General features: G+C 39.3%; 1 protein-coding gene across 2 annotated transcripts in view; it reads right to left on the reverse strand.

The window, feature by feature from the left end:
- Positions 1–24,947, reverse strand: part of gpc5c (glypican 5c) — a 131,148-nt gene that overhangs the window by 85,695 nt on the left and 20,506 nt on the right. For both annotated transcript variants that reach the window (XM_089131065.1, XM_039657606.2), the window contains exon 3: positions 8,008–8,726. In XM_089131065.1, the coding sequence (XP_088987191.1) occupies positions 8,008–8,726 (719 nt within the window). The remainder of the gene's footprint in view (positions 1–8,007; positions 8,727–24,947) is intronic.

A 24,947-nucleotide genomic window follows, 5' to 3' on the forward strand; every position in this document is an offset into this window, starting at 1 on the left:
TTATTTACCCAAACCCTGCAGCCACACCAGGCGTGTAAAAGAGACAGGCATCTATTTGGGAATCGGCTATTATTTGAAGTTTTACGATATATTTTCCACATCTGCATATTTCACGATTACGCATTTTATTAGAATTGTAATGAGATGAGTCTGTAAACCATATTTTTCGCCAAAAATAAAACATCGATGCCGTTTCCATCAAAATAATCTCTTTCAAGTTTAGAAATTAGTACAAAACTAATGAAAGTTGCTTTTATTTTTCAGTGCATTTGTTTTACAACATCTGGCTATTACTGCCATATGGGATTAATATTTTAACTAGTATTATGTAGAAGTGTAATGTAAATAATAATACATTGTATTTATAATGCGCTTTTCTTAAAACCAAAGTGCTAGACAGACACTATATCACAACTAAAAAAGTTTAGAGTTTTTCTTTGTTCAATTAGCACACTGAATATGGGTTGGAGCTCTTAATTTTGAACTCTCAAAGTGCACCAGATTGATGAATTTAACATTAAAAAGCACAACATTTTCTTACGGGGGAGCATGCCCCCGAACCCTCCTAGAGGGACAGGGGTGCACTCACCACAGATTTCACAAAATCTGTGGGGAAAAATCGGTATTGCTATCCCAATGCAGCTTTTAGCTTGTTTTATGATGACTGTGCCTATAGTTCAACTTAGTAGTTATTTCATCTGTTAACTCTTACTCACTCCTTTTCACTTAAACACATATCACCTTACACATATTCAGGGGCATGTGTTTATGATCATATGTATTGGGCCAGTCTGGGCCAAAATGCCCGGGCCAATTTTTTGTTCCAGTCTAGCCCTGGCTCCACCTCATAGAGCTTCCCAGATTTAAATCATCCTCTCTCTCTCTCTTTCTCTCGCACTCCTCCTAAAAAAAGATTCTCTTTACTAACACAAGGGATACTGAGAGGATCTGACCCCAGACTGGCTGACTCAGCGACTGTTACGCTCACTTTCCCAGTCTCGTCTCGTCCCTCTCCTTTCAGATCTCCCTAAACTGTAAATATTCTGTTTACGAGCATATTTGAGTTTCTCTGCAGTTTTTCATAATCACTCACACATGATTTGCAATCTGGTTTCCCAGCAAATGGATGTCAACAGCCTCTAATGATACTGCCTCTCCAAAACATCAATGTAAACAACATTTTGAAAGATGAAGGACTGGAAAACCAACTCAGAAAAATCTTCATGAGCAAATAAAAGCAACAAAAAAAAAAATGGAAATAAATTTAAGAATCTCATTGTTTTTATGCCAGATGAATTTTCTCTGTGTAAAATAAATGACACATAGTGATTGCTGATTTAATTTTCTATGACATGCCTGATCAATAAAATAAAATGTCAAATATGGATCACGTTTACTCCTGGCTGTTGAACTTCACAGCACTGGTCTAATGCTGCATATAACAAAGAGTGAATTTATATAAAGTGTCATGTGACCCATAGTTGTCAGCGAAAAGCTGCATAAATCATGATTAGAGCTGATCAGATTCCTCTTTCCTCGCGATTCCCCAAACCACAACCTTCCCAGACCCCTTTTTGCTATTCCAATATTAAACTCTTCTGGCCCAAACTCAAACACAACTGAATGTTTAAATTCAAAAATTCCTAAAATATCTCCTCCCATATTTATAATCCAAACATTTCAAGATTCTCATTTCCTCCTAGTCATTCATATCAAATGGACCCTAAGTCCATAAAGTCCTAGTGCATCAATGCACATAATAATTTCCTGTATCCATAAATTTATGTTCAGGAATGATTATATGGTACCAAGAGACGAATACTGCACACTCAGCAAAGGGGAATGACCGAAAAGAAACAACAAGAAGAAAAATAAATAAATGGGGGGCTTTCTCTTTCACTACATTCATTCTCTGAGTCAGAACGGAAAATAAATGGCTCCACTGAGGGTTACAAACTTGGTGAGATAATTGATTCCTCACTTTTCACTCATCAGAAATATTCATTAGTTTTTGTGATAAGGCATGAATAGGGTACGAAATATTATACACTATTATTTCACGCCCTATATAGCACTTAAAGGGGTTAAAATAAATATTATAACTATTATTGTGTTCTTTACAAATTTGACAATTTAAAGGGATACTCCACTTTTTTTGAAAATAGGCTCATTTTACAACTCCCCCAGAGTTAAACAGTCGAGTTTTACCGTTTTTGAATCCATTCAGCCGATTTTCTGATTTTTAGAAAAATATCAGTAACCAGACAGTTTCTGGTCTCATTGACTTCCATAGTATATATTCTTCCTACTATGGAAGTCAATGAGACCAGAAACTGTCTGGTTACTGATATTCTTCTAAAAATCTGAAAATCAGCTGAATGGATTTGAAAATGGTAAAACCCAACTATTTAACTCTGGGGGAGTTGTAAAATGAGCCTATTTCCAAAAAAAAGTGGAGTATCCCTTTAAGCTTAAAACTACTCAATAATAAATAATATAAAATAAATAAAAATAAAACAAAATAATCCTTTTCTGCTATGTTCATACCACAATGGAAAAAGGTAAAGAGAAATATAAAGCAATTAGGTAAATGACAGAGAGAGAGAGAGAGAGAGAGAGAGAGAGAGAGAGAGAGAGAGAGAGATTCAGAGAGAGAGAGAGAGAACTCTTTTACTTTTACTGACCCCTCTCTCATCGCTGTCTGTGTTCTGGGCTTTGGAAATCTTTTCTAATCCCAGGGGCCTTGTTTCCATTATCTAAAAAGCACAAGCTACTATTAAAATTCCTGTGTAAGACTGTAATTAGAGCCCTCAGTTAAACCTCGGAGGAAATAAGGTAGAGCAGCACATTAACTTCTTGGGACGGTGGATAATGAGTTATTACATTTTTCTCGTTTTTGTCCGATATGCGCTCATAGTTGTCAGCAGTCTCTTTAAGACACAGCACTTACTGGTCACGGAAAGACTGTCTGCTTCCAAGCTAGCAAGATTGAGACATCACAACACTTCAGGTGAACTCTGACCTCACGGCTACAATCCCTTTCCATCTCCAGTTGGGAAATAACATTGCGGTGTAAATCCTGACGTTCCATTCAGCATTAGAATTCTTAATGGACCTTAAACCTGTTGAAATATACAACAATCACAATGAAAACCCTCAGAATGTGGGGGAAAAAAAAACACTGGAAGAAGGGAAAGAATTTAAAAAGACAAAATGACTGAGCTTTTCAGCTCTTAGACTTTTTTCCCATTTATAGCAAAGGAATATATATATATTTGAGGCTTCAGAATTGACAGCAGAATCCTACTGCGGGGTGAACATAGATTTAGTGGCAAGTAAACATGATATCCTTGATCACACCTACTGTATATATTACTCTTTGGTTTTAAGGTTATATTTGATTTCAGATTTACCCGCCTCTAAACGTCATCTAAAAAATACATTTTTTCGTGGTTGGTCACTTTACCTGTGAGTCTTACAGACCCTGGACAGATCTTGGCCAATGATAAATATGCAAGACCTCTTACACCCAACAAAGAAACAACAGGAGAAAGGTGCACTCTCTAATTAAATGGCACTGACAGTCCAGAATTTTAAAAAGATAATGCAGGAATGTGCAAAACACACACACGTCATTACCCAAGTTCAGCTGGTATCCCAGCCTAGCATGGTACATGATCTAAGGGATTTAAAACCACACAGACTAAGACCACAAAGATGTCAAAAGACACCCCAGTCCTCTTTTAAAAACTTCTCGATTTACTCTCTCCCTTCCCCTAGTCCCAGTCTTGCAGTGCTGGTCAATAGAAGTCTTTCAGACATGCAAGAGGGCAGCCAGCGCTGTCAGCACCTACAGTGTCTCGACAGACCTCTAAAACCTGATCCCAGAACGCACACACACACTACACACTCAGCATGCCCTCTCAGGCAGCACACATGATGGGACGGCATGCCAACCGCAATCCGTTTGGGAAAGTATCCCAGTGAAAATCAAACCATTGCTATAATTCTTCTAATAACATCTCAGCTTCACACACACATTTGCAGAGAGCGGAGAAGTCTACAGTTTATGATCTTTGGAAGGAGAATACAAAAATGAGACAGGCAGAAAAATGCTATGGATTATTTTGATAGAACTGAATACAGTTTAATCAGGAGATTAAATCACTAGGACATAATACAAGCAGGGGATTGTGGGTAATAGAGTCTGTTATCAGGATGGTAGACCTGTGGGTTTCAGTCTCACTATTTTCTCTCGAACTCATTGCTTAGTGTAAAGAAAACAGTGGAGATTTACACACAGCAGCAGAGGAAAACAGAAATGGCTTGCCAGAAACAATCTCCAAGCTTTTTCCATCGTTTATTGCAGGATTACTCTAATCCCCCAAATAATTTGGAATACCAAAAACTATTTTACTGGTTGAAAGTAAAAGAAATCCTTTCAGTGCCTGATTAGAAAGACTACAAAATCACTTTATGATGTACACTTTATGATAGGGGGGCTATTAAATTGAACAAAAGTGATAATAAAGACATTTAACAAAATAAATAGGCTAAATGTTTTTGTGAACTTTATATTGATCAAATGATCCTGAATTTTCTTTATCAGTTTCCACAAAATAAGTAAGCAGCACAACTGTTGATAATGATGATAATAATACTAATACTAATAAATGTTTAATGAGCAGAAAATGAGCATATTAGACTGATTTCTGAAGGATCATGTGACACTGAAGACTGGACTAATGATGCTGAACATTCAGCTTTACCATCATAGGAATACATTACATTTAAAAATGTATTAAAATTGAAAAGAATAATTTAAATTGTAATAATATTTTCACAATAATACTGTTTTTACTTTGTTTTTAATTAAATAATCACAGCATTGGTGAGCATAAGAGATTTCTTTCAAAAATATAAACAACCAATGCATTTTTAATTCTAGTTTTATATATATATGAAGAGTTCAGATGCAAAAGCCTCTAAATGCCATTTGAAATTTTCTTCTTTAATGATGATTTTTATCAAACTTGTGTATTTAAGTTCAGTAATTTCACTTAAATAACAATTAATAGGTAATTATCATTGCAATTTAAGTGAAATCACTGAACTTAAATATACAAGCTTGATAAAAATGATCATTCTAGAAGAAAATTTCGAATGGCACTTAGAGGCTTTTGCATCTGAACTCTTCATATATATATATATATATATATATATATATATATATATATATATATATATAAATGTAATAGTAGCTATTATTCGTCAAATTAAACATTTGCAAGCTACTCAGTAAGCCTCAACATAAGATTAAAATAGTACCAACTAATTAGCCTACTAGCATATCCCGCCATTTAGTCTACTTTTTTTTTATAGCTACCACTGCTAGGAAGGATAATGCCATTTATAACCATATATCATATGACAAATGAACAGGAAGTAATATCAGCCGTGATTTTGAAACCTCTCTTTCTTGACATAGTATTTGATTGGACTGCAACAAGAGTCACTGTTTATTTCCAGATTTCAATGCCACTGAAATATAACATACAATGCGTTAACAATTCCCCATACTATTGTTTATATCATTTTATGCGGTTTCGGGTTTTGAAAAATAAATAATAATGCTGCACAAAGTTAGTAGTTCACTAGTATCCCATTTCAAACAGAGCCAAAGCCATCATCAGAATTCAGTTAAGCAATCACATTCTGCCCTTAAAGCAAACCAATCTTTAACAGCTTCAAAATAAACACAGTGGCAGACAGTATAATGCCAGTATTCTAATGGAGTGTCACGCTTAAAGGCATTTCAAAATAAAGTGACTGGGTTCACTTTGGCTAGGTCTTTCCAATCCCATGAAGTGGCTTTGAAGTGTGAGTAAATGTTAGTTTGACTTAACGTGAGATAAATGGACTTAAAGTTTAAAGCTAAGAGCATGTGTGTGTATGTGTGTCAGTGACAAATGTCCAAACAAAATTCTGCCAAAAAAGTTCCCATTTCCAAACCCTCATTCAGTCACTACAAGATAACAGCAGCCTATGAGACACTTTGTTCAGACACACGGCATCAGAAGTGACCTTGCCTGAACTTTCAGGATTTTCATGAGATTTCGGATTTTCTGCAAAAAAAAAAAAAAAGCCTGCTAAGATGAAATACAACAGCCTTAAAGCAAGTGTTGGGGGAAATACATAACAAGTAAAGCAAGTTATGTAATCAGATCACATTTTTTTGTAAGTAATGAGGAAAGTAATGAGGAAAGTATCACATTACTTTTTAAATTTGAAAAAAAAAAAAATCTCTGTTAATGTTTTCAAAGAAGAAACACAAGTTACTTAACTTTCCCATAATTGACTGACACCTCTCCTGTCCCCATGTTGAGAGAAATCATGAGGTGTGTGTGCTGTTTGAAAATGATGGTTATTGTAGTTCTAGAGTAAAAATAAACATGTATTAACTCATTTGCATAAAACAGATTCAGTATTCCTCAGTGAAAAGAAAACTCAAAATATTATTGTCACGTGTCTGTCCTGTCGTGTTAGCACATGGGTGGTTTTGTTATGTTGAGCCATGTGCTCCTGTCATTGTTTGATCCTCCCCCTCGTTACCTGATTAGTGTTTGAGTTCTCCCACCTGTTCCCTCTTGATTTGTTCCCTATTTAAGTTCCTTCATGTTTGCAGTCTGTGTTGGATCTTTGTCTTATATCTCCCCTGTTCCTCTGTGTTATTCATGGTCAGTGTATGGTATTTCAGTTCAAGTTCAGTTTTATGTTTTGTTGAGTATGTTTTCCCCCTCGTGGGTTTTTGCTTTGTGTTTTGTTTTATTTTGTTAATAAATCATCCCTTCACTGCACTTGAGTCCTTCCCTTCACTTTTGTTAAGTGTATCGTGACAATTATGTAAACCTGCAATAATTAAATAGGTTAAAGGCAGGGTAGGCAATTTTAGAGAGGTTAGCAATAGCAAGTTAGCTTTGAAAGCATTAAAACACACCCTCCCTTCAAAAGCCATGCCTCTTCCAAAACACAAGAATGCTCACAGCCAGAGCAGAGTCTGCAAAGGGCCACAAGAGACGGTGTTAAACTATCTCATGTCACAAAGCACATAACGGTGTTTTATTAATATTCAGAAGGAGCACATTCAGCTAATCAACCAATTTAACGTGAGTAGAGCACGATATAAGTACGATACAAGGTATATATATAGCTGAATTACCACTGCCCCACGACAGTTTTTCCACCATCCCCCCACAAACCCCAACTCCTCTCTCTTTCGATTATTACTATCCCAGCCAGGGATGGGGGAGCACTCTGGTTTCGAGCTAAATTCAGACTAGATGACAGCACGCCAAATGTGCATAATCATCGCTCTTTCCGAATATATGTAAGTGCGAACTTCTGAATAAAACAATAATGAATGAATAATAGGGGGTGTAATGATACCCGCATGCACATCATGGTACTAAACTCACGATACTCACGATGTTATAACGATACACCAAGACCTATGGTAAAAGGTTAACAAAAAATGTACTGTTGCTTAAAATGCTAAATTTGGTATTACATTGGGTGTGGAAATGAATAGGCTTGTCCTTGATGCTGTAAACCCAATGTACAGGACAATGGTAAGCCAGAATAAAAATATAATTCTGAAGCTGAAAATACAGAATTATTTTAGATGAATATGCTTGCACTGTCACTGACTAGATACATTTAAAATTATGTAGGCCACTTTTTACTGGTAAGACATTTGGCATTATCAGGACCCACAAATTGCATTATTATAAACTAAATTGTCAACTATCCATGATACATGTTGCATTTTTGTATTGCGATGGTTGGTTGAAGGAAAAGGTGGTTCGCTAGATGTAAAGCAGCACAATATTCGTTTTCCCTTGAGTATCTTGTTTTCATAATCTTTGGAAGCCAAAATCGAAAATAAAATGTTTGTAATCTCACAGCCCTACTTGCATACAATTTAAACTTATGCACACTGATACCCACCGTGGCAGTTAGCCTGGGCCCATTAAGTTGAGCATAGAGAATGGCCTCCTCAACTTGACCTCTGATCCCCAGCAAAGCGAGCTCCAAGTTGTGCGCTCCGGCGACCATGTGTGAGAGATCCTCCAGCACGGTGACGTACTGTCTCCATGGGTTGTGTAACTCCGAGAGGCTGGCCAAGCACCCGCGCATGACGTTGAGGCAGTAGCCACTGCATGCCCGGATCAGGGTGAGTCCACGGCAATGAGAGCAATATTGCATGCGCACTAGAGCACGCGTGCACTCTTTTGATAACTCCGCCGTGTCCGTAATGTTCATCACCTCTGACCCTACGCCAAGCGCCAAGCTGAGCACCCGACCTGCCCGCATTGCCTCCGCAAGCTCATTTGCCATCGCTTTTGGGTACGACCCAAAGGGGTTAACGTCCTGCCTCGTCATGCGGAGACAGTCACCGAGCTGGTTGTCGTCAGAAGTATCCGCGTCAATGCTCGCAGCCATGCCGGGATTGACTATACGAGTGTGGACCAATGGGAAGAGACTGTCGAAGAAACAGTGCACAGCGGCTTCAACGGAGACATTGCCAGTACCCTGGAGGAAGCGAGATAGGTCAGTAAAGAGGCAGACGATGTGAGGAGTGATGGACGACATGAGTGAAGAGTATGTGGTCTCGAACAGAGAGGTCAGGTGATTCTGAGAGAATGATATTAGAGACTGGAACGTATCTGAAAAAGAGATAGAAAAGATTTAAATTAGTGGAAACATAGGAGAAAAAATAAAAACATGCACAAATCACACACTCACACACAGTCTCAATCCAATACACATTAAACATTTAAAGAGAGCACATTCGTCTAACAGCTTTAAAAGTGAAGTGAAGCCAATGAAGTCTTTTGGCCTGATGCTGGGAGAGGATGCTGCCGTGTGTTTTGGTGGCCGCTTCTCCCTCCGAAAAAACTTCTTATTGAATCAAAACTGCCTCAGCACTTACCTGGACCTTTTCGCCTGCGCATTTCTGCTACCGAAGAACCCGCCCCAGTTTGGTTCGGCTGTGTTTTGGGACTACAGATTCATTGTATAGTTGACAACGCCGCTGGATTGATCGGTTTAACACGCACGCTTTCGGCCGGCTACACTAACTTCCCCTGCCCAAGACGACTCAATCCTCCCTCCTGGACAATCCATTACCTGGTCCTAGTTCTTTTTCTGCTCTCCATCCTGCCTCCTTGGTTGCAAAACTCCACTAACAACTTTATGGTTTTTCGGTACTCAGCTAACCAGCTACTCCAGCTAAACTGTTATCCATCGGCTACTCCAGAGCTCAACGCTGTAATAAAAACCTTTGGACTACTTCAATGCCACCGTTACATCCACAGATGCTCCCATAGAAACTTAATACACATATCCACTGGGAATGACAGCTTCGGGTCAAGCTTCGCCCTCTACCCAATCCCATCTGTTCCCTCTTTTGAACACCTCTCATTTAAACTCTTAGGCTCCACTCCTCTGATTTTTTCAACAATTTATCATCCTCCCAAACCCAATCCTTCCTTCCTGTCAGATTTCTCAGAATTTATAACTCAACTCTGTACAACTTTATTAACCATATTACTCGTACAGTAGGTGACTTCAATTTCCATTTCGAGTCTTCCACCTCCAAACCCACCACGGATATCTTGGACATTGAAGTTGAAGTTGAAGTTGAAATATCTTTAATGTCCCCAAGGGGCAATTTAGTTCACAACAGGTAGCCAACACATACACATTTACCCAAAAACAGATAAAAACATGAGATAATAAATAGATAAAAAAAAAAAAAAAAAAAACATGTCCTATAGTTTTTTGAGAAACCCAACAGCTAATGGTACAAATGATTTCAAATATCTATTGGATCTGGCACATTTTCGGTAGGTATACCTCCTTCCTGATGGTAGGAGGCAGAACTCTGAGTGTAGTGGGTGAGTGGTGTTAGCCAGAATGGCCATTGCCCTCTGTGTAGCTCTGACCTTATGCGTATGCTCAATGCTATTCAGATCAATACCAATTATTTTCCGACATATGCTTAATTGTACGCATTTTTAACTTCATTCAACATGTCAATTTCCCCACCCACACCCGTGGACACACTTTGGACTTGGTCTGCTCTACTGGACTTAATATTGACACTCACACACAGACCTGGCCATATCTGATCATCTCGCCATAACATTTCGCATCAACCCTTCCCGGCCCTCACTTCAAGCAGACACGCACCATATCTTACCGAAATCTAAAGTCCCTTTGTCTCACCTCATTTTCTTAGTAGCTAGTAGCTCACTACAATTGCATACTCACATCCAGCCTCAATACTCTCCCACCAGTGAAAACTGCAACAGTTACTGTACATTTTCCTTCTCTGCTCCCTGGTTCACTCCTGAACTGCATGAACTAAAAAAAGAGCGCAGACAACTGGAACGCCAATAAGAAAACTGGACTCACTGTACACCTACAAGCTTACATCATTATAGATAGATAAAAAGCTGTGCGCTCACATCAGCCTGCATAGCTTTTTATTCTGCATAGGATCATTCACTCTGGATCCTCCAACCCCCACAGTTGGCCACAGTTAATTCATTACTCAAACCCATTGACAAATGCAATATTTTCATCAACTTCTTTAAATACAAAATTGACAGCATTCACCAAGAACTCTCAATGAACATTTCTCCCAGCACAGACCCTCAATCTGACTCATCCACTCCATTTCGCATCATTCTCCCCTCCTCTTCAGTCATTACAGAAACCGATCTCACTGACCACTTCAACAAAATCCACCTCACAACCTGCCCACTGGACCCCATTCCATCTGCACTGGTCAAGCATTGCCTCCCCTGCCTCAGCCCACTCATCATTACTATCAACAACTTCTCTCTCACCTGGAACAGTTGATTCTTCCCACAAAGTTGCACCCATCACACCAATACTTAAAAAATCTGGCCTGAAACCTGACAACCCCAATAACTTCCACTCCATCTCTACCTTTCCTGTCGAAAATCCTGTAATGCTCGGTCGCCTCTCAACTAAAACATCACCCCCTCACCAATCAGCTCTACGAAACCTTTCAGTCTGGATTACGCACTCATAACTCTACTGAAACTACACTAATCAAAGTAACAAATGACCTCCTGCTCGCCTCTGACTCTGGTTCCCTCTCCATTCTCCTCCTACTTGACCTCTCTGCCGCCTTCGACACCTTTAACCACTCCATCCTTTTACAAAGCCTACAACATCTTGGTCTCTCTGGCTCAGCTCTTTCCTAGTTCACCTCCTACCTTTCCAACAGATCTCAATTCATATCCATCAACAACTGTACATCTCACACCATACCTGTCCTTTCAATCACGGAGTCTCTCAAGGCTCGGTGCTAGGTGCCCTTCTGTTTATACTGTACATGCTTCCATCTTGGACTTATCATTCATAATAATGGAATAAAATTCCATAGCTATGCAGATGACACAAAACTATACCTCAGTACCAGATACATCACTCCTCCCACAGTATTAACCATCACAACCTTCCTCTCTGCAATAAAATCCTGGATGAATGCCAACTTCCTTAAAATCAATTGCAATAAAACGGAAATCATCGTCATTGGTCCCAAATCAGTCCTCCCCTCCTCCCAAGACTTCACTCTCTCCATCGATGGCCATACAGTTACCACCTTTCCCAAGATCCGAAATCTTGGTTACATTTTTGACCCCACACTCACATTTAAACCCCATATCCATCATATCACCAAAACTGCCTTTTTCCACCTACTCAATATTCCACCTACTCACATCTGCTGTGGAAACTCTCATCCATGCATTCATTACATCAAGACTCGACTACTGCAATAGTCTCCTAAATGGTCTCCCATCCTCTAATATAAAAAAAACTGCAATGCGTTCAAAACTCCGCTGTCCGCCTCCTCACTCACACCCGTTCCAGAGACCACATCACCCCTGTCCTTCAACATCTTCACTGGCTTCCTGTATAACAGCGCATCCATTACAAAGTTCTGCTCATCACTTACAAAGCCCTCAATAACTTGGTACCTCCATATGTTACAGACCTCTTACAGCATCCCCTGCCCCTCCTGACGCCTTCACTCTGCCGACTTGGGCCTTCTCAAACCTATCACTAAATCAACGCACCAAACTTTGGGGGACTGAGCATTCGCCATCGCTGCCCCCACTCCCCATCCAAGAAACTCGGACTCACTGACCACCTACAAAAAACTGCTCAAAACCCACCTGTTTCAGCTCGCCTACAATCTATAATTAGCACTCTCATCATTGTTTGTTTGTTTTATTTGCGTTTCAAAGCGTCTTTGAGTTCTTTAAACGCACTATATACAATTTATGTATTATTGGTAATATTTTTATTATTATTATTTGGTTATATGGTTATTATATGGAGGTTTTATTGTAGTTTTTGTCCGACCACATTGACTTGACTTGGTACAAAAACTACGATAAAACCTATTGGAAAGCATCTTTTGCAGCAATTTTTGTGTTTTTGAGCGTATCATTGAACACCCCAGACCACTCATGAGTTTCACGTCTTTGTAAACTAAAGTTTAATGCGTTTTATGAATGATTGTTCCAGTGCACCTACACAACCATTGTGTAGGTTGGGGGCGCTATGGAGAAACACAGAAACCTAAAATTCTTGGGACAGCAGTATTTGTCCAAATTTCAATCTTAAAATTTCGTTCTATTTCATCAGAAACTATCTTAAAACAGGGCTTTAAGTGTAAAATACCGAACTAACCCTTTAATACTGCAACGCATAGGGTTAGTTAGACTCCATTGCGACTTTAACGCAAATTACATTTACATTTAGCTGACGCTTTTATCCAAAGTGACTTACAATTGCTATATATGTCAGAGGTCGCACGCCTCTGGAGCAACTAGGGGTTAAGTGTCTTGCTCAGGGACACATTGGTGTCTCACAGTGGATTCGAACCCGGGTCTCTCACACCAAAGGCCTTCACCACCCCTATTATGGGGAAGCAAATGTCAACAATTTTCATATAGCTGAACTATTTCTTTTCAACCAGTCACAAAATTTTTGTGCCACAGGAAGGACAAATAAAAGAAAGAAAGGGATTCTGTGGCTCTAGTCTGTGGTTTTTCTGTCGCCCTCTCTCTCTCACACACACGCACACACACACACACGCACACACACACACACACACGTGCCTAGACTTGTGTTTGGTCAGTGGTTTGTTAATGCAGGAGCTGCCAGTCTATTCAGCTGCGCAGTAGTCGAGCATGACCACACACACTTAAACACACACACAGACTGTACCCAGGGTGCCGTTCTCTCTAAGGCCACTGATGTCAGACTGAAGGCATGTTAGGGGATGGAGGAACAGCGGCAACTGGACCGAAACTGAGACCGCTCAACAGACATACATATGAACTCACACACACACAGAAGCACAGCTCTCCATTTCACTCCATAAGCTGCAGAAGCTTCCATCAGTGCCGTCACAATGGACCAGGACAACAACTAAACGCGACAGCTGTGCCGTTAACACAGGATGTGTTCAGGCACTCTTTCTGCACTTTTTTTTATTATTATGCATCTATGTACATGTATGTGATACAGACATCTTTATTGCTGCATCATATACCGGTTTCAGAATCTCATACCATTTCATTATGAAGATGTAATGTTAAAAAAGTTACACTTTTCGCATCCCATTATCACACACAGAGACTGTGGAATAATTGCACTTACTAGACGATTATGACATTAAATATATATTTTTTCAGGAAAGAGATTTGTGAAATGTCACAGATTCAAACTCATTTTGCCCATATCAGCACCACTGCCTAATGTGTCAGAGCACATGCAAACCAATAGGCCACTCAGAAAAAAAAGGAAAGTGAGCATTGTAGAAGGAGAAAGTAAGGAATGGAAAGGCCACTTGCCATGTCCCGCAATGTGCTCGTGTCTGCATTTGAACCGTAAATGTGCATGCGTGTGTGTATATGTGTGCCCGTATAGGCGAGATGGTTGGAATGAGAGCAGCAAACCACCAGCAGAATGTGCCAGTGTAAGGTTACAGCATTTCAGAGGGCAGCCTCATGCCACGAACGCTCCGTAAAAGCACCAGAAGTGGACAAGCAGACGGAGAAAGAGACAGGGAGTTGAGAGAGGTGAATGTGTTTGGCTTTGAGGCCTCACGCCACAGCTCTGGCAGAAAACAAAGAGTATCTTTTACAAGAAAATAGTATTTCAGTCTATAGTTGTAATGTAAAATCACATTTAATTCAACGTGTTTCTCGCTATTTCTTTTTAATTAGTGAAATTCCCTAGCAACTTCTGAGACGAAAAGGTTTCTACCTATTTTGTTTTCAGCGTATACGTCTAAAGACAAGCTTACGTGATTCTGCTCAGATGGAATTAGACAATAATTCCAGATTAATCAGGGATGATTCTGATCATGAAAATTGGTGTTTAAATATAAGACAAAAAAAGAGAAGGATGAAGAGAGGAGATCTCCCATGAGAAACCCAAATAAAGGCGGATATTGCTCAGACAAGCACACGCAGTAAACTTAATGTCCAACAGTGGTCTGACAGCTGGGGAAAAGCTGAAACCATTTGTTGCTCCATTAGTGCTTCACCATTAGAGCAGAACTGCCAGACATTGTTCATTTGATTTGTCAGAACTATTACTAGGCAAATTGCAAAGCTTTAAATGGCTTGTTTGGTTTGTAGAGAAGAGATACATATTACGGATTATATCTTTCGGTTTGCCCTAAAATTAAGACTCTGGGCGTGTTCAGAATGCTACTCATGATATTTTGCATTATGTAGGGATGCTCCTATCAATCAGCCTCAGATTGGTTTCGGGCGATAATCACATTCAATTGACCTTGTGCACAGCAGCACTACTTCCTGAACTTAAGCCAGCTCCTTGTTTCCTGTCTGCCATTATTGGCCGAACTTGATTAATTCAGGTGTGTCTGATTATTGTTGCCGTGACTACTGAGGTCAAGCACACCTGGATTAATCAATTTGGCCAATAATGACAGACAGGAAACAAGGAGCTGGCTTAAATTCAGGAAGTAGTGCTGCTGTGCATAAGGTCAATTGCTGCATGCCTTCACATTGCTATCGGAACTATTTTCGCTGTGTAAAAAAAAAACAACATAAAATACACTTCAAATAAGTATTCATTTTATGTAAATATGCACTACTTTAAAGATAAGATGTAGCTTTTGTGGAAAAAAAAACTTGGGTATCAAAATTATCCCAGAGCTTCCCAGTGGTAAAAACAATGTGAGAGGGCATTCATTTCTAATTTTTAACTAGGAAACTTGTATTTACGATAATTCCAATAGCATGTGAAAATCAGTAGTCACTAATTGTGGCCGATCTCACAAACTGATAGAAATATGATTGCGTAAAAAACTAAAAAAGTTGCCACAGACTTCTCCGAAACGTTCAGCTTTGCAACTTTGCGAAACTTAAGTGAAAATCACACATCTTTATTTAGAGTCAGTTGTCTTGATTAAACGAGCCCATACACGACAAAACATGATCTTGAGAAAAACCTCACGGACTGACATGACCTGTTTCGTGCTAAAGCTATAGGATTTCTGGGTGAAAGTATGAATGTTTTAATTCAGCACAAAAAAAAATAAAAATAAAAATAAAAATAAGAAGAAAAAGAAAAAGAAAAAGGAAAGAAAGAAAAAACAATGCCTGACTGGATTTGGCATTTTTGGGTATTTTTGGCTATTTTTTATTTTTTTTAATAAAACAAGCTGTTTTTTCCCCAAATTTGTGAATGTCAATCACTCCAAAATCAAAATAAATGCAGTTAAAAAATAACAGATAAATAACATTAATAATTAATCATGTCTGAGGAACATGACTCAGGTTTAGAGCTAATAAAAAGGTATTTCAACCTTACTGATCAGGCTTTTGTGGGTTGAGAAACACTGCATAACAGAGTAATATGCTCAATTTGAGCTTCAAACCAGAAGTAATACGACATGCTGCCAGATCTCACAAAAAAGGTCTAAAATAAGTAACTTGAGTCATTAAGTTATTTCCCCCCCTACCTTTATGCAAAAACAAGCCCAAATGCGGTTATAATAAGCATGGAAAGACTAATTAGCCATAGTTTTTATACATGCTGAAAGTTAAATCATCTTTATACAAATTTTAAAATGCAAAAATAATCATATTTATTTCTGAGCAGACTATTGACACCATTCTGAATTGGATGAAGTTCGAAACAACAATGAGATGCAGTGACAAAACAATTACTAATTTTCATTTAAAGGAGAACTCCGGCGCAAAATGAACCTTTGATCTAATAAATCATCGGTACCTAGTCAACCATTCTCTGATATTTGTTTTCATGATTATAAAAATGTAAAAAGTTTTATCTCTGAAAACTGTTTAGCTTATAACGCTAGTATATGGGGCATAGAGTAATGAAAATAAAAATTGCGAGTTAATACCACTAACAAGGCTCAAAATAGCCCAACACTCACACTGTAGCATAATCAGGGTCCCAACATGCAAACCGAAGCATTGAGAACGTTGTAAGTGTACAGACAGTTTAATAATAAGATACTGTATTTTTGAAAGACAGTCCACTTCGTGAATACAGGCAAGAGCCATCTTTGGAAAACAGTCTTGAGCAGTCGAACCACGAACACCGAGCCAAGTGCGCTGGTGAGATGTGAACGAGCCAGAACTTGGCTCGGCGTACGTGGTTCGACTGCTACCAAAGGTTCATTGAGTTGTCATTTAAGAGGTGGTTATGTGATTCAACAAAGTTCAGCAATATTCAAACGTTTGCAAATGCACAGTGCCTACCAATAGGAACGAAGACTGTGAATCTACTTCTTTCATTTAACAACAACAGGGCCGTGACAAAAGTAGCAAACAACAGATTGAAACACTTATCACACTTTGTTAAAACAGTGGCAGTATAGCAACTATACCACACAGCATACGCTAGTATTCCATTTCAAGCCTCTCCTCTGAATCCAAATGAGCTCAATGGAGAGAAATAAAGGTTTATTATGGCAGAATTAATCCCTGTGACTGGGCTCCAGAGGAAAGTAACACTGTAAGTTACTGGTTTGTGAGCTGGCGAACTGCAGTGTTGCAGGAACGCCAGTGAGCAAAGATGGGAGCCAGATTTACAGCCATGTAATTGGATGTTATATAGCCTCTTAAGAGGGTCTACTAAAGGCTTTTAGAGAGGATTAATCCACCTGATGATCAAGACTCATTTCCTAAACGCGCAGTTTGCTGGCGAAAGGATTCGGTTAGATGAGTAAAACTGAAAAATGATAATAGAAAGATAAGATATAAAAGACAATGGTGTTTCCACATCACAACTCTTCTGGGATATGTAAACATTCCCTGATAGCATGCACCACTTAGTGTACTAAACATACAACTGTAAAACTACAAGTTTGATCCAGTAAACCTGATAACCCACAGTGAGTGTGACCCACTTTTGTCACGGCCAAGACCCTAAATACAAGGCAATGCGGTCAGCACTTAGAGAGCTCGAGGGGCTGGCTGGTTCGTGACATGAAGAGTACATCATCTGTCGATCATCTTCCACCCCAGAAAGCCCCGTAATCCAGCCAAGGGCTTGTGTTTCATATGGGTCAGATGCAGATATGAGTTCATCACCTCTGTAGGGGGGCTATAAAATCCCACTTTAATTAGTGACAATACATACGTCCCTGTCCTCTGACTAAAACAGCTGTGATGAAAAAACACGTCACATTACCAAATGCAACTTCAGCAAGAGAAGCTGAAGAACGGAAGAACAAGATGGAGAAATACATTGAAATTAAGTCAACATGTCTGCTATTTGCTGATAAACAAATGGGGAATGGATTTTGTTGCTTGTTGCTACAACTAGACATTATTGGTGCTATTAAGTGTACAAAAAAAGCAATCATTGGACTAATGGTTAGCTTAAGTTCCAACACACAGATGCGAGTTTCAATCCAGAAAATTAAGATCCATCTAATAAATGCATCAATTTGAACAAATTGACATCAATCACAAATAAACAAATAAGCAGAAGTAGAATGTATTTTAATTCTAAATCATATATATATAAGTTATAAAATACCGCCCTCTAAAAATGCTGGGTTTCAACTCAAATTTGGGTCAAATATGGACAAACACAAATGTTGGGTTAAAAATGTCATTTAAAATGTTAACTTTCACTTTCAATGGTACATTTTTTAATTACAGTTTTAACCCAACATTTGGGTTTGTCCATATTTGACCCAAATTTGGGTTGAAACAACCCAGCATTTTTTTAGACTGTGCCGTTCATATGCAGTAACTGCTCAAATAAAATTAGCCAATTAAAGGTATTCGTTTGCACCATACTGAAATGAATTACAACTCAATCCACTCAAATCTGAACTCTGAGTTCAACAAACATGTGAGCACATAAGGTTAAATCAACAGCACTTAATGCTACACATTAGGAGATAAACTAGACGTAACCACCTGTCCAAAACTGCTGCAGACTTCAAATCCCCTCCCCTCAGCAGCGTCTTTGCTGTCAGAAGGGAAACAGGTGGAGGGTGCAGAGGAATGTATCACCAATATCTCTCTCATCAGATTGTAATTAAAATGGCTGCACCGTTATATCAAAAGTCACTAAGACACAATTCCTGAGATGCCGGATGTAGTGTGTGTGTGTGTGCGCAAGTGATCAGCTTGTCTGGTTAAAGGTGAGTGACGTCGGTCTCCAGATCGCTGCACCGATAATTTATCCAAACACCCCAATCAACATTGTCCACTTCTGCACATGCAGTCAAAAAAACAATGCGGTAAATTGCGGTATAAAAGCAAATTGTTTCTGGAAAGCAACTGATTAGAAATACTTTTGTTGCCCATAATTATATGCATATGTGTGTCTTTTTTAGTCTTGAAAAAAAAATCTTCAAGCTTGAAACACAAATGCAAAGTTTTCAAACCTACAAGGATGCATTAATTTGATCAAAAGTGACAGTAAAGACATTTATAATGCTACAAGACATATCTATTCCAAATAAATGCGGCTGTATATCAAGTATAAATCAGACACTTGGGAAAATAGAGAGAGAAAGGCGGGAAGAGGCATATGTAACAGGAGGACTGATGATCCCTTAATTCATGAAAAACGTTTTTCTCTTCCAACAGAACACTTTCTTGTAGTGCCAGCTGTTCAGACATCTCAAGCATGTTAGTGATGATTGGTGACAGCTTTTTCTCTTGAAAAATGGTTCACCATGCAGTTGGAAAAGACTGAACAACAGGAAATCAAACCACCATCTCTTCTCTGTCTCTCCCTCTCTAATGATTTTGGAAGAGAAAAGGAGAGAGGGTGGAGAGTTTGAGCCATGATTGGGTTTGGATCGTGTGTTTGGTTGTCCATTTCAGTCTGAGGTAATGAAGTGAATAATGAGACATGAAGCAGCTAGACGCTAACCTAAAAGCCGTGTGAAAGTGGCCGCAATGACACTCTGGAGATGATGCCACTCCCTTTCTCCTCAGACGCCCCCTGGCCTAAACACTACTTGTACTCTTATTTCCTGTTTTTTTCCCTTTCAAACATCTTTCATTAGTAGAGTTTTCTGGGGTAGGCATCACTATTACTATTATTGCTCATGCTTTGAGCCCTATCATACACCTGGCGCAATGCAGCGCAAGTTGCTAGTTGCTAGTTTCAGCCTGACGCAGTTATCATTTTCCACATCCTGCACCACGTTGTTTAAAGGGTAACTAAACCCCTGGTCATAGCCTGACTCCCCCCACTGGCAATATTTGAAAAATGCTGAAAAAGTGCATGGGCAGACCCCAGCGGACACACTCTATCCTGATCGTTTTCAATACTCACAATTCCAACTCCTGACTCGCTACAGTGGTTTTGACGAAACAAGCTGGTTTTTATACTGGCAAATTACCAAGAGCGTGGTGAGCTGAAACCTGCGTACGTCACGAAGTGCGGAACATCCAATAGGAAAATTCAACTGCAGTAGCCACCGTTCAACCTGAAGAGGGCAGTACTAAGACGTTTTTACACCATATATTGTAGAAATAAAACACTTTATACACAAACGTCATAAAAGTTACACTTTATACACAATGTCAAAAGTTCAATGACTGGAATTATGCTGCGTTCACGTGCTATGGAAAGTAGGATATTTTCCACTTGTGAATTGGTATTTACCAGTGTGTTGCGTTCAAGTGCTTTTGTTGTCGTAATGTGGTAAAAAGATGGAGATCCAGACCTCTTATTTAGCTAAAACTATTTTAGATTGCTTACGTCATCTGCATCAGCAAGAAAATGATTTATCAAAACTCAAAAGGTAAATAATATGCTGTATATTTTCTAGATCATGAATAGTATATATTTTTACCATTCACGACTCTTGCGGTGCTCTCCGCCATTTTGAAATGGTCAAAGGTTATCTCATCTCGGCAACTCGTCCATCAAAATATTCTACGAGTTGCCCAGTGGAAAATACCACATGAGGGGGTTGTTCATGTGCATTTTCCACGTCGGCTTTTGGTATTTACCATAATTACCATAGCACATGAACGCAGCATTAATAAAGATCCATTCTTACAGATCATTAACTAAAAAGTTGGTTTAGGGTTTAGTTACTCTTTAAATAGCAAATACATTTGCACCGAGCTGTGCGCAGGTCTGAAAACGAGAAGTGTTCAGGCGTATTGTTGACACGTTGCTATTTTGAGGCAACTGAAATAGACTGACTTTTGACCAGGTTTTTGTTGGTCAATGGCGCAGTATTTTTTTGGTTATTTAAAGAGCGCATTAGTAATAGGCGGGTATATAACGAGCATACACTCTGATTATTAAACACAAAGAGACGTGCAGCGGCACACAAACTAGACAAATATTGAAAATAAAAGGATTACAATGTAAAAGATTATTAATGAGTACATAAAGATATGGTGGAATCCGGCTTGTCCTGTAGATGGTCTGCTTGCGCGCTTTAACCTCGCGCACAAGCAGACCTGTTTCCTCTCTGGAGAAGCGTTCAGTCTTTCCGCTTGCAAATTCCGTCATGTAAATAGCGAATCCGCCATGGAGCGAGCGAAACTGGCTTTTAAAGGGAATGGGAGATGAGACTGTGCATATTTACTGCATGTTACACCCAAAACACACTTATTACTCATTAAGAATGGGGCAACCCTTTTAGACCATGTGCCGGGCATGCCAACCATTTTTCCCGTCATTGAACTAACAAAAGTGGATCACACACGTCCTAAGTGCCCTTGTGCCGAGTGCTTTAGACCATGCGATTAAATCGTTAAAATAGGGCCCTTAGAGTTAGTGCAATGATGGTCAATCAAATGAAAAGCAGGTCTACTACCTGGTAGTTCAATTAATTAACCATCTAGACAAGATTGGACCAGTTTATTTAATCTAACATAATCTATGTAAAACCAGTGAACAACTATTTTTTTTTTGTCTTTTTTTACTTCTACAGAAAGTTTCAGTCACTCGTTTTGTTTGTTTACCCCACAGTCTCTCATTATCTGACGTTGGACATTTCCAGACAAATTGCTTTTGATTTTTTTTCTCTGAAGTGCTCAGCATGCGGTCTTTAGGGGAACGTAGACAGCTGGGTCACTCTAAATATTTCTTTAACCTTTGTTGAACAACAAAAGCATTCGTTCTGTCCTGCATGGTGAACAACAGGCTAGCATCATTCCCAGAACTCCATCTCGCGACAGCTGGACAGCAGGGGCCAGATGGGATGTTTAGAATCCATCCATTCCACTGTTACCATGGGAATGACATAGCAGGTGCATTGCGTGTGAGGCTGAAGCCACTAAATTTGCTCAGAGGTACGGTATGAGCATCACTTCCTGTCCCAAGCCCACTCACCACTGACATCAGACTTTGGGTTTGGGTCAACACGTCAATTCAGGCCAAACTGCCGCTCTCTCTCAATCCAATCTCACTCAAAATTTTTCTTTTCCTCTTTAGGGGACACAAGTTGTGGTCCAGGGCCAGCTAAGGAAGTAACATGGCAAGCTCAATTAGTCAATGGATAAATCTACCCTCCAAAAAGGCCAAATGATCTTTGGGAGGAGTACGTATAAGAGGAGGGGGATTCCTCTGAGACTTTAAGAGTCATGCGATCACTGATGAAGACAAGGGAAAGATGAATAACAACAATGGGAAAAGAGAGAAAAAGGCCAGACAGAACGAAAGACTGAAGGAGAATGAGCGAGAGAGAAGGGTTTCCCCAGAGCACAACTGGCAGGATGCCACCAAGAAGGCGTCTACTATACTGTCACTGCTAAGCAGTTATGAGGTTTCTACTGGCACTTTCCATGAATACGATACACTTTAGTGTCCTATGAAATGTTTTAAAGCACTGGAGGCCCAAATCCCATGCCTTACGCTGTGAGCGGCATACGATTTGTTTGATAAGTGAAAAGAGGTGCAAGGGTTTGCTGTCTAACATGCCACCCCAATCACAACTTAAATTAAATCTTATATAAAAAACAGAAATGTACCTAAGCTGTGAACAGTCAGATGGTGTAGTAAGACATCTACAAGCAGGGGCAAAAAAGGGCATGCTATACAGCAAAACTGTGCACCTTTTTGAACTGCATGATTTGTTGACAAATAAGCAATAATTACTTCAGATTTACAGGCAATTACTCGTGGAAATTGGCACTAAATTTCACACAGCATTCCAGAGCTGTGTGTAAATGCAAACATGTGAGTTTCTCATTTTCTCTTGCCTCTTCTCTACACTTAGTCCTCCATCTTAAAGGGTTAGTTCACCCAAAAATGAAAATTAAGTCATTAATTACTCACCCCCATGCTGTACCAACCCCGTAAGACCTTCGTTCGTCTTCGGAACACTAATGAAGATATTTTTGATTAAATTTGAGAGCTGTATAACTACCACATTGGCTCCTAAGGGACTGCCTCTTGACGGCCCAAAAAGTCAATGAAGAAAATGTTTAAATATCCCAAGTGACTACCGTGGCTCAACTATATGTTTATCAAGCGATGAGAATACTTTTTGTGCGAAAAAACAAACAAAAATAACGAGTTTATTCGACTATTTCTTTTCTTCCTTGTAGGCCAGAAACGAGATTTCCTTAGATTTCCACGACGCATGCGCGAGAATTGCTATCTGCTTACACTACTTCAGATCGCAATTCTCGCGCATGCGTCGTGGAAATCTAAGGAAATCTCGTTTCTGGCCTACAAGGAAGAAAAGAAATAGTCGAATAAACTCGTTATTTTTGTTTGTTTTTTCGCACAAAAAGTATTCGCGTCGCTTGATAAACATATAGTTGAGCCACGGTAGTCACTTGGGATATTTAATCATTTTCTTCATCAACTTTCTGGGCCGTCAAGAGGCAGTCCCTTAGGAGCCAATGTGGTAGTTATACAGCTCTCAAATTTAATCAAAAATATCTTCATTTGTGTTCCGAAGACGAACGAAGGTCTTACGGGGTTGGTACAGCATGGGGGTGAGTAATTAATGACTTAATTTTCATTTTTGGGTGAACTAACCCTTTAAGCAACATCCATCTGTTATTTTGAACCTTGGAAAATTGAGGACACTGACATAGAAACACTCACTCGTGCACTTACCTATGGCCACAGGGAGAAAGACAATTAGTCACTGTCATTATGAACCCCAGTGAGGAAAGGGCCTGACTGCTGCTCCTGGGACTACCTTCACTTCATTAGCCGCGTTTCCACTGCCGGGCTAGGGCTGGGCCAGAGCTAACAGCGAGCCGAGCCGAGCTAGTGGCCTCGGGCCTCAAGCACCGGGCTTGCGTTTCCACTGCCGGGCCAGTAGCCCCACAGCGCTGCCCCAGACCCCACCCCTAACACGCCTTTCTGGATAAAACGTCATAAAACCCAACCCATTTCAGCGGGTATTATGAATTAATTTATTTTTTTAATTAGGAAGATAGCATGTGTATTAACCCACCTGCCGCAGTGGCTGCAATAGTGTCACGAGACCAGTACAGGCGATTCTCCATTTCAAGCAGCGATTTTTTGCGCGATATAACAGGCTGCGGAACCGCCGCAGCCTGTTAACAAACGCCGCCTGTTAACAAATAACAAACGCCGCAACCTCGAGATACAGAGTTAATTTTTTAACACCTTTAATAACTGATTGGACCCCATTTGAAACGAAATTAATTTATAGAAATAAAACGCAGCAAGTACGGAGCAGTTAAAGCCGCATTTCCATCACCCTTCAAACTGAAATTGCCAATTGAAAATAAGCAAAACGTCCATTTCACAAAAACTCTGTGTCTGCAAATAATAATAATAATAATAATAACCATCATCATCATTATTGTAACATTTTATTAGGCTGCATATTTAGAAGACGCCTTTATCCAAAAAAGCAACAGAACACAAATAAACACAATAAGACGCCCATGTGAACACTTGCAGTTTCATTGCATTTCTTTCAGTGGAAACAACTTAAAATACTCTTTCATTTCTGGTCATACAGAAAATAATAATAAATTATTCGCAAATACATTTATTTGCGTAAACTCACAATAACAAGAAAACGTTGTGCTTTAATCAAGGCGCGCTTCATGATCTCCGTGAACTGAAGCGCAAGACCTGAAACAGCCACCGCATTCGAATTTGTTCGTTTTAAATTGGACATTTAAAGCTTAAAGCTTTAAATGTCCAATTTAAAACGAACAAATTCGAATCGAAAGCCAATATCTTTCTGACTATGTAATTATGTAGCTAATTAATTTCTCTCTAAATGTGCATCCGGAGATGGAGATGTTTTTAGCCGAAAATCATTTAGAAAACAATAGTTTATTAATAAACAATTAATGCCTCATTATTTTATATTATTTTATTATCAGACACATTTA

Source organism: Pimephales promelas, chromosome 5, assembly GCF_988280905.1.
Source record: "Pimephales promelas chromosome 5, fPimPro1.hap1.1, whole genome shotgun sequence".
NCBI lineage: Eukaryota > Metazoa > Chordata > Actinopteri > Cypriniformes > Leuciscidae > Pimephales > Pimephales promelas.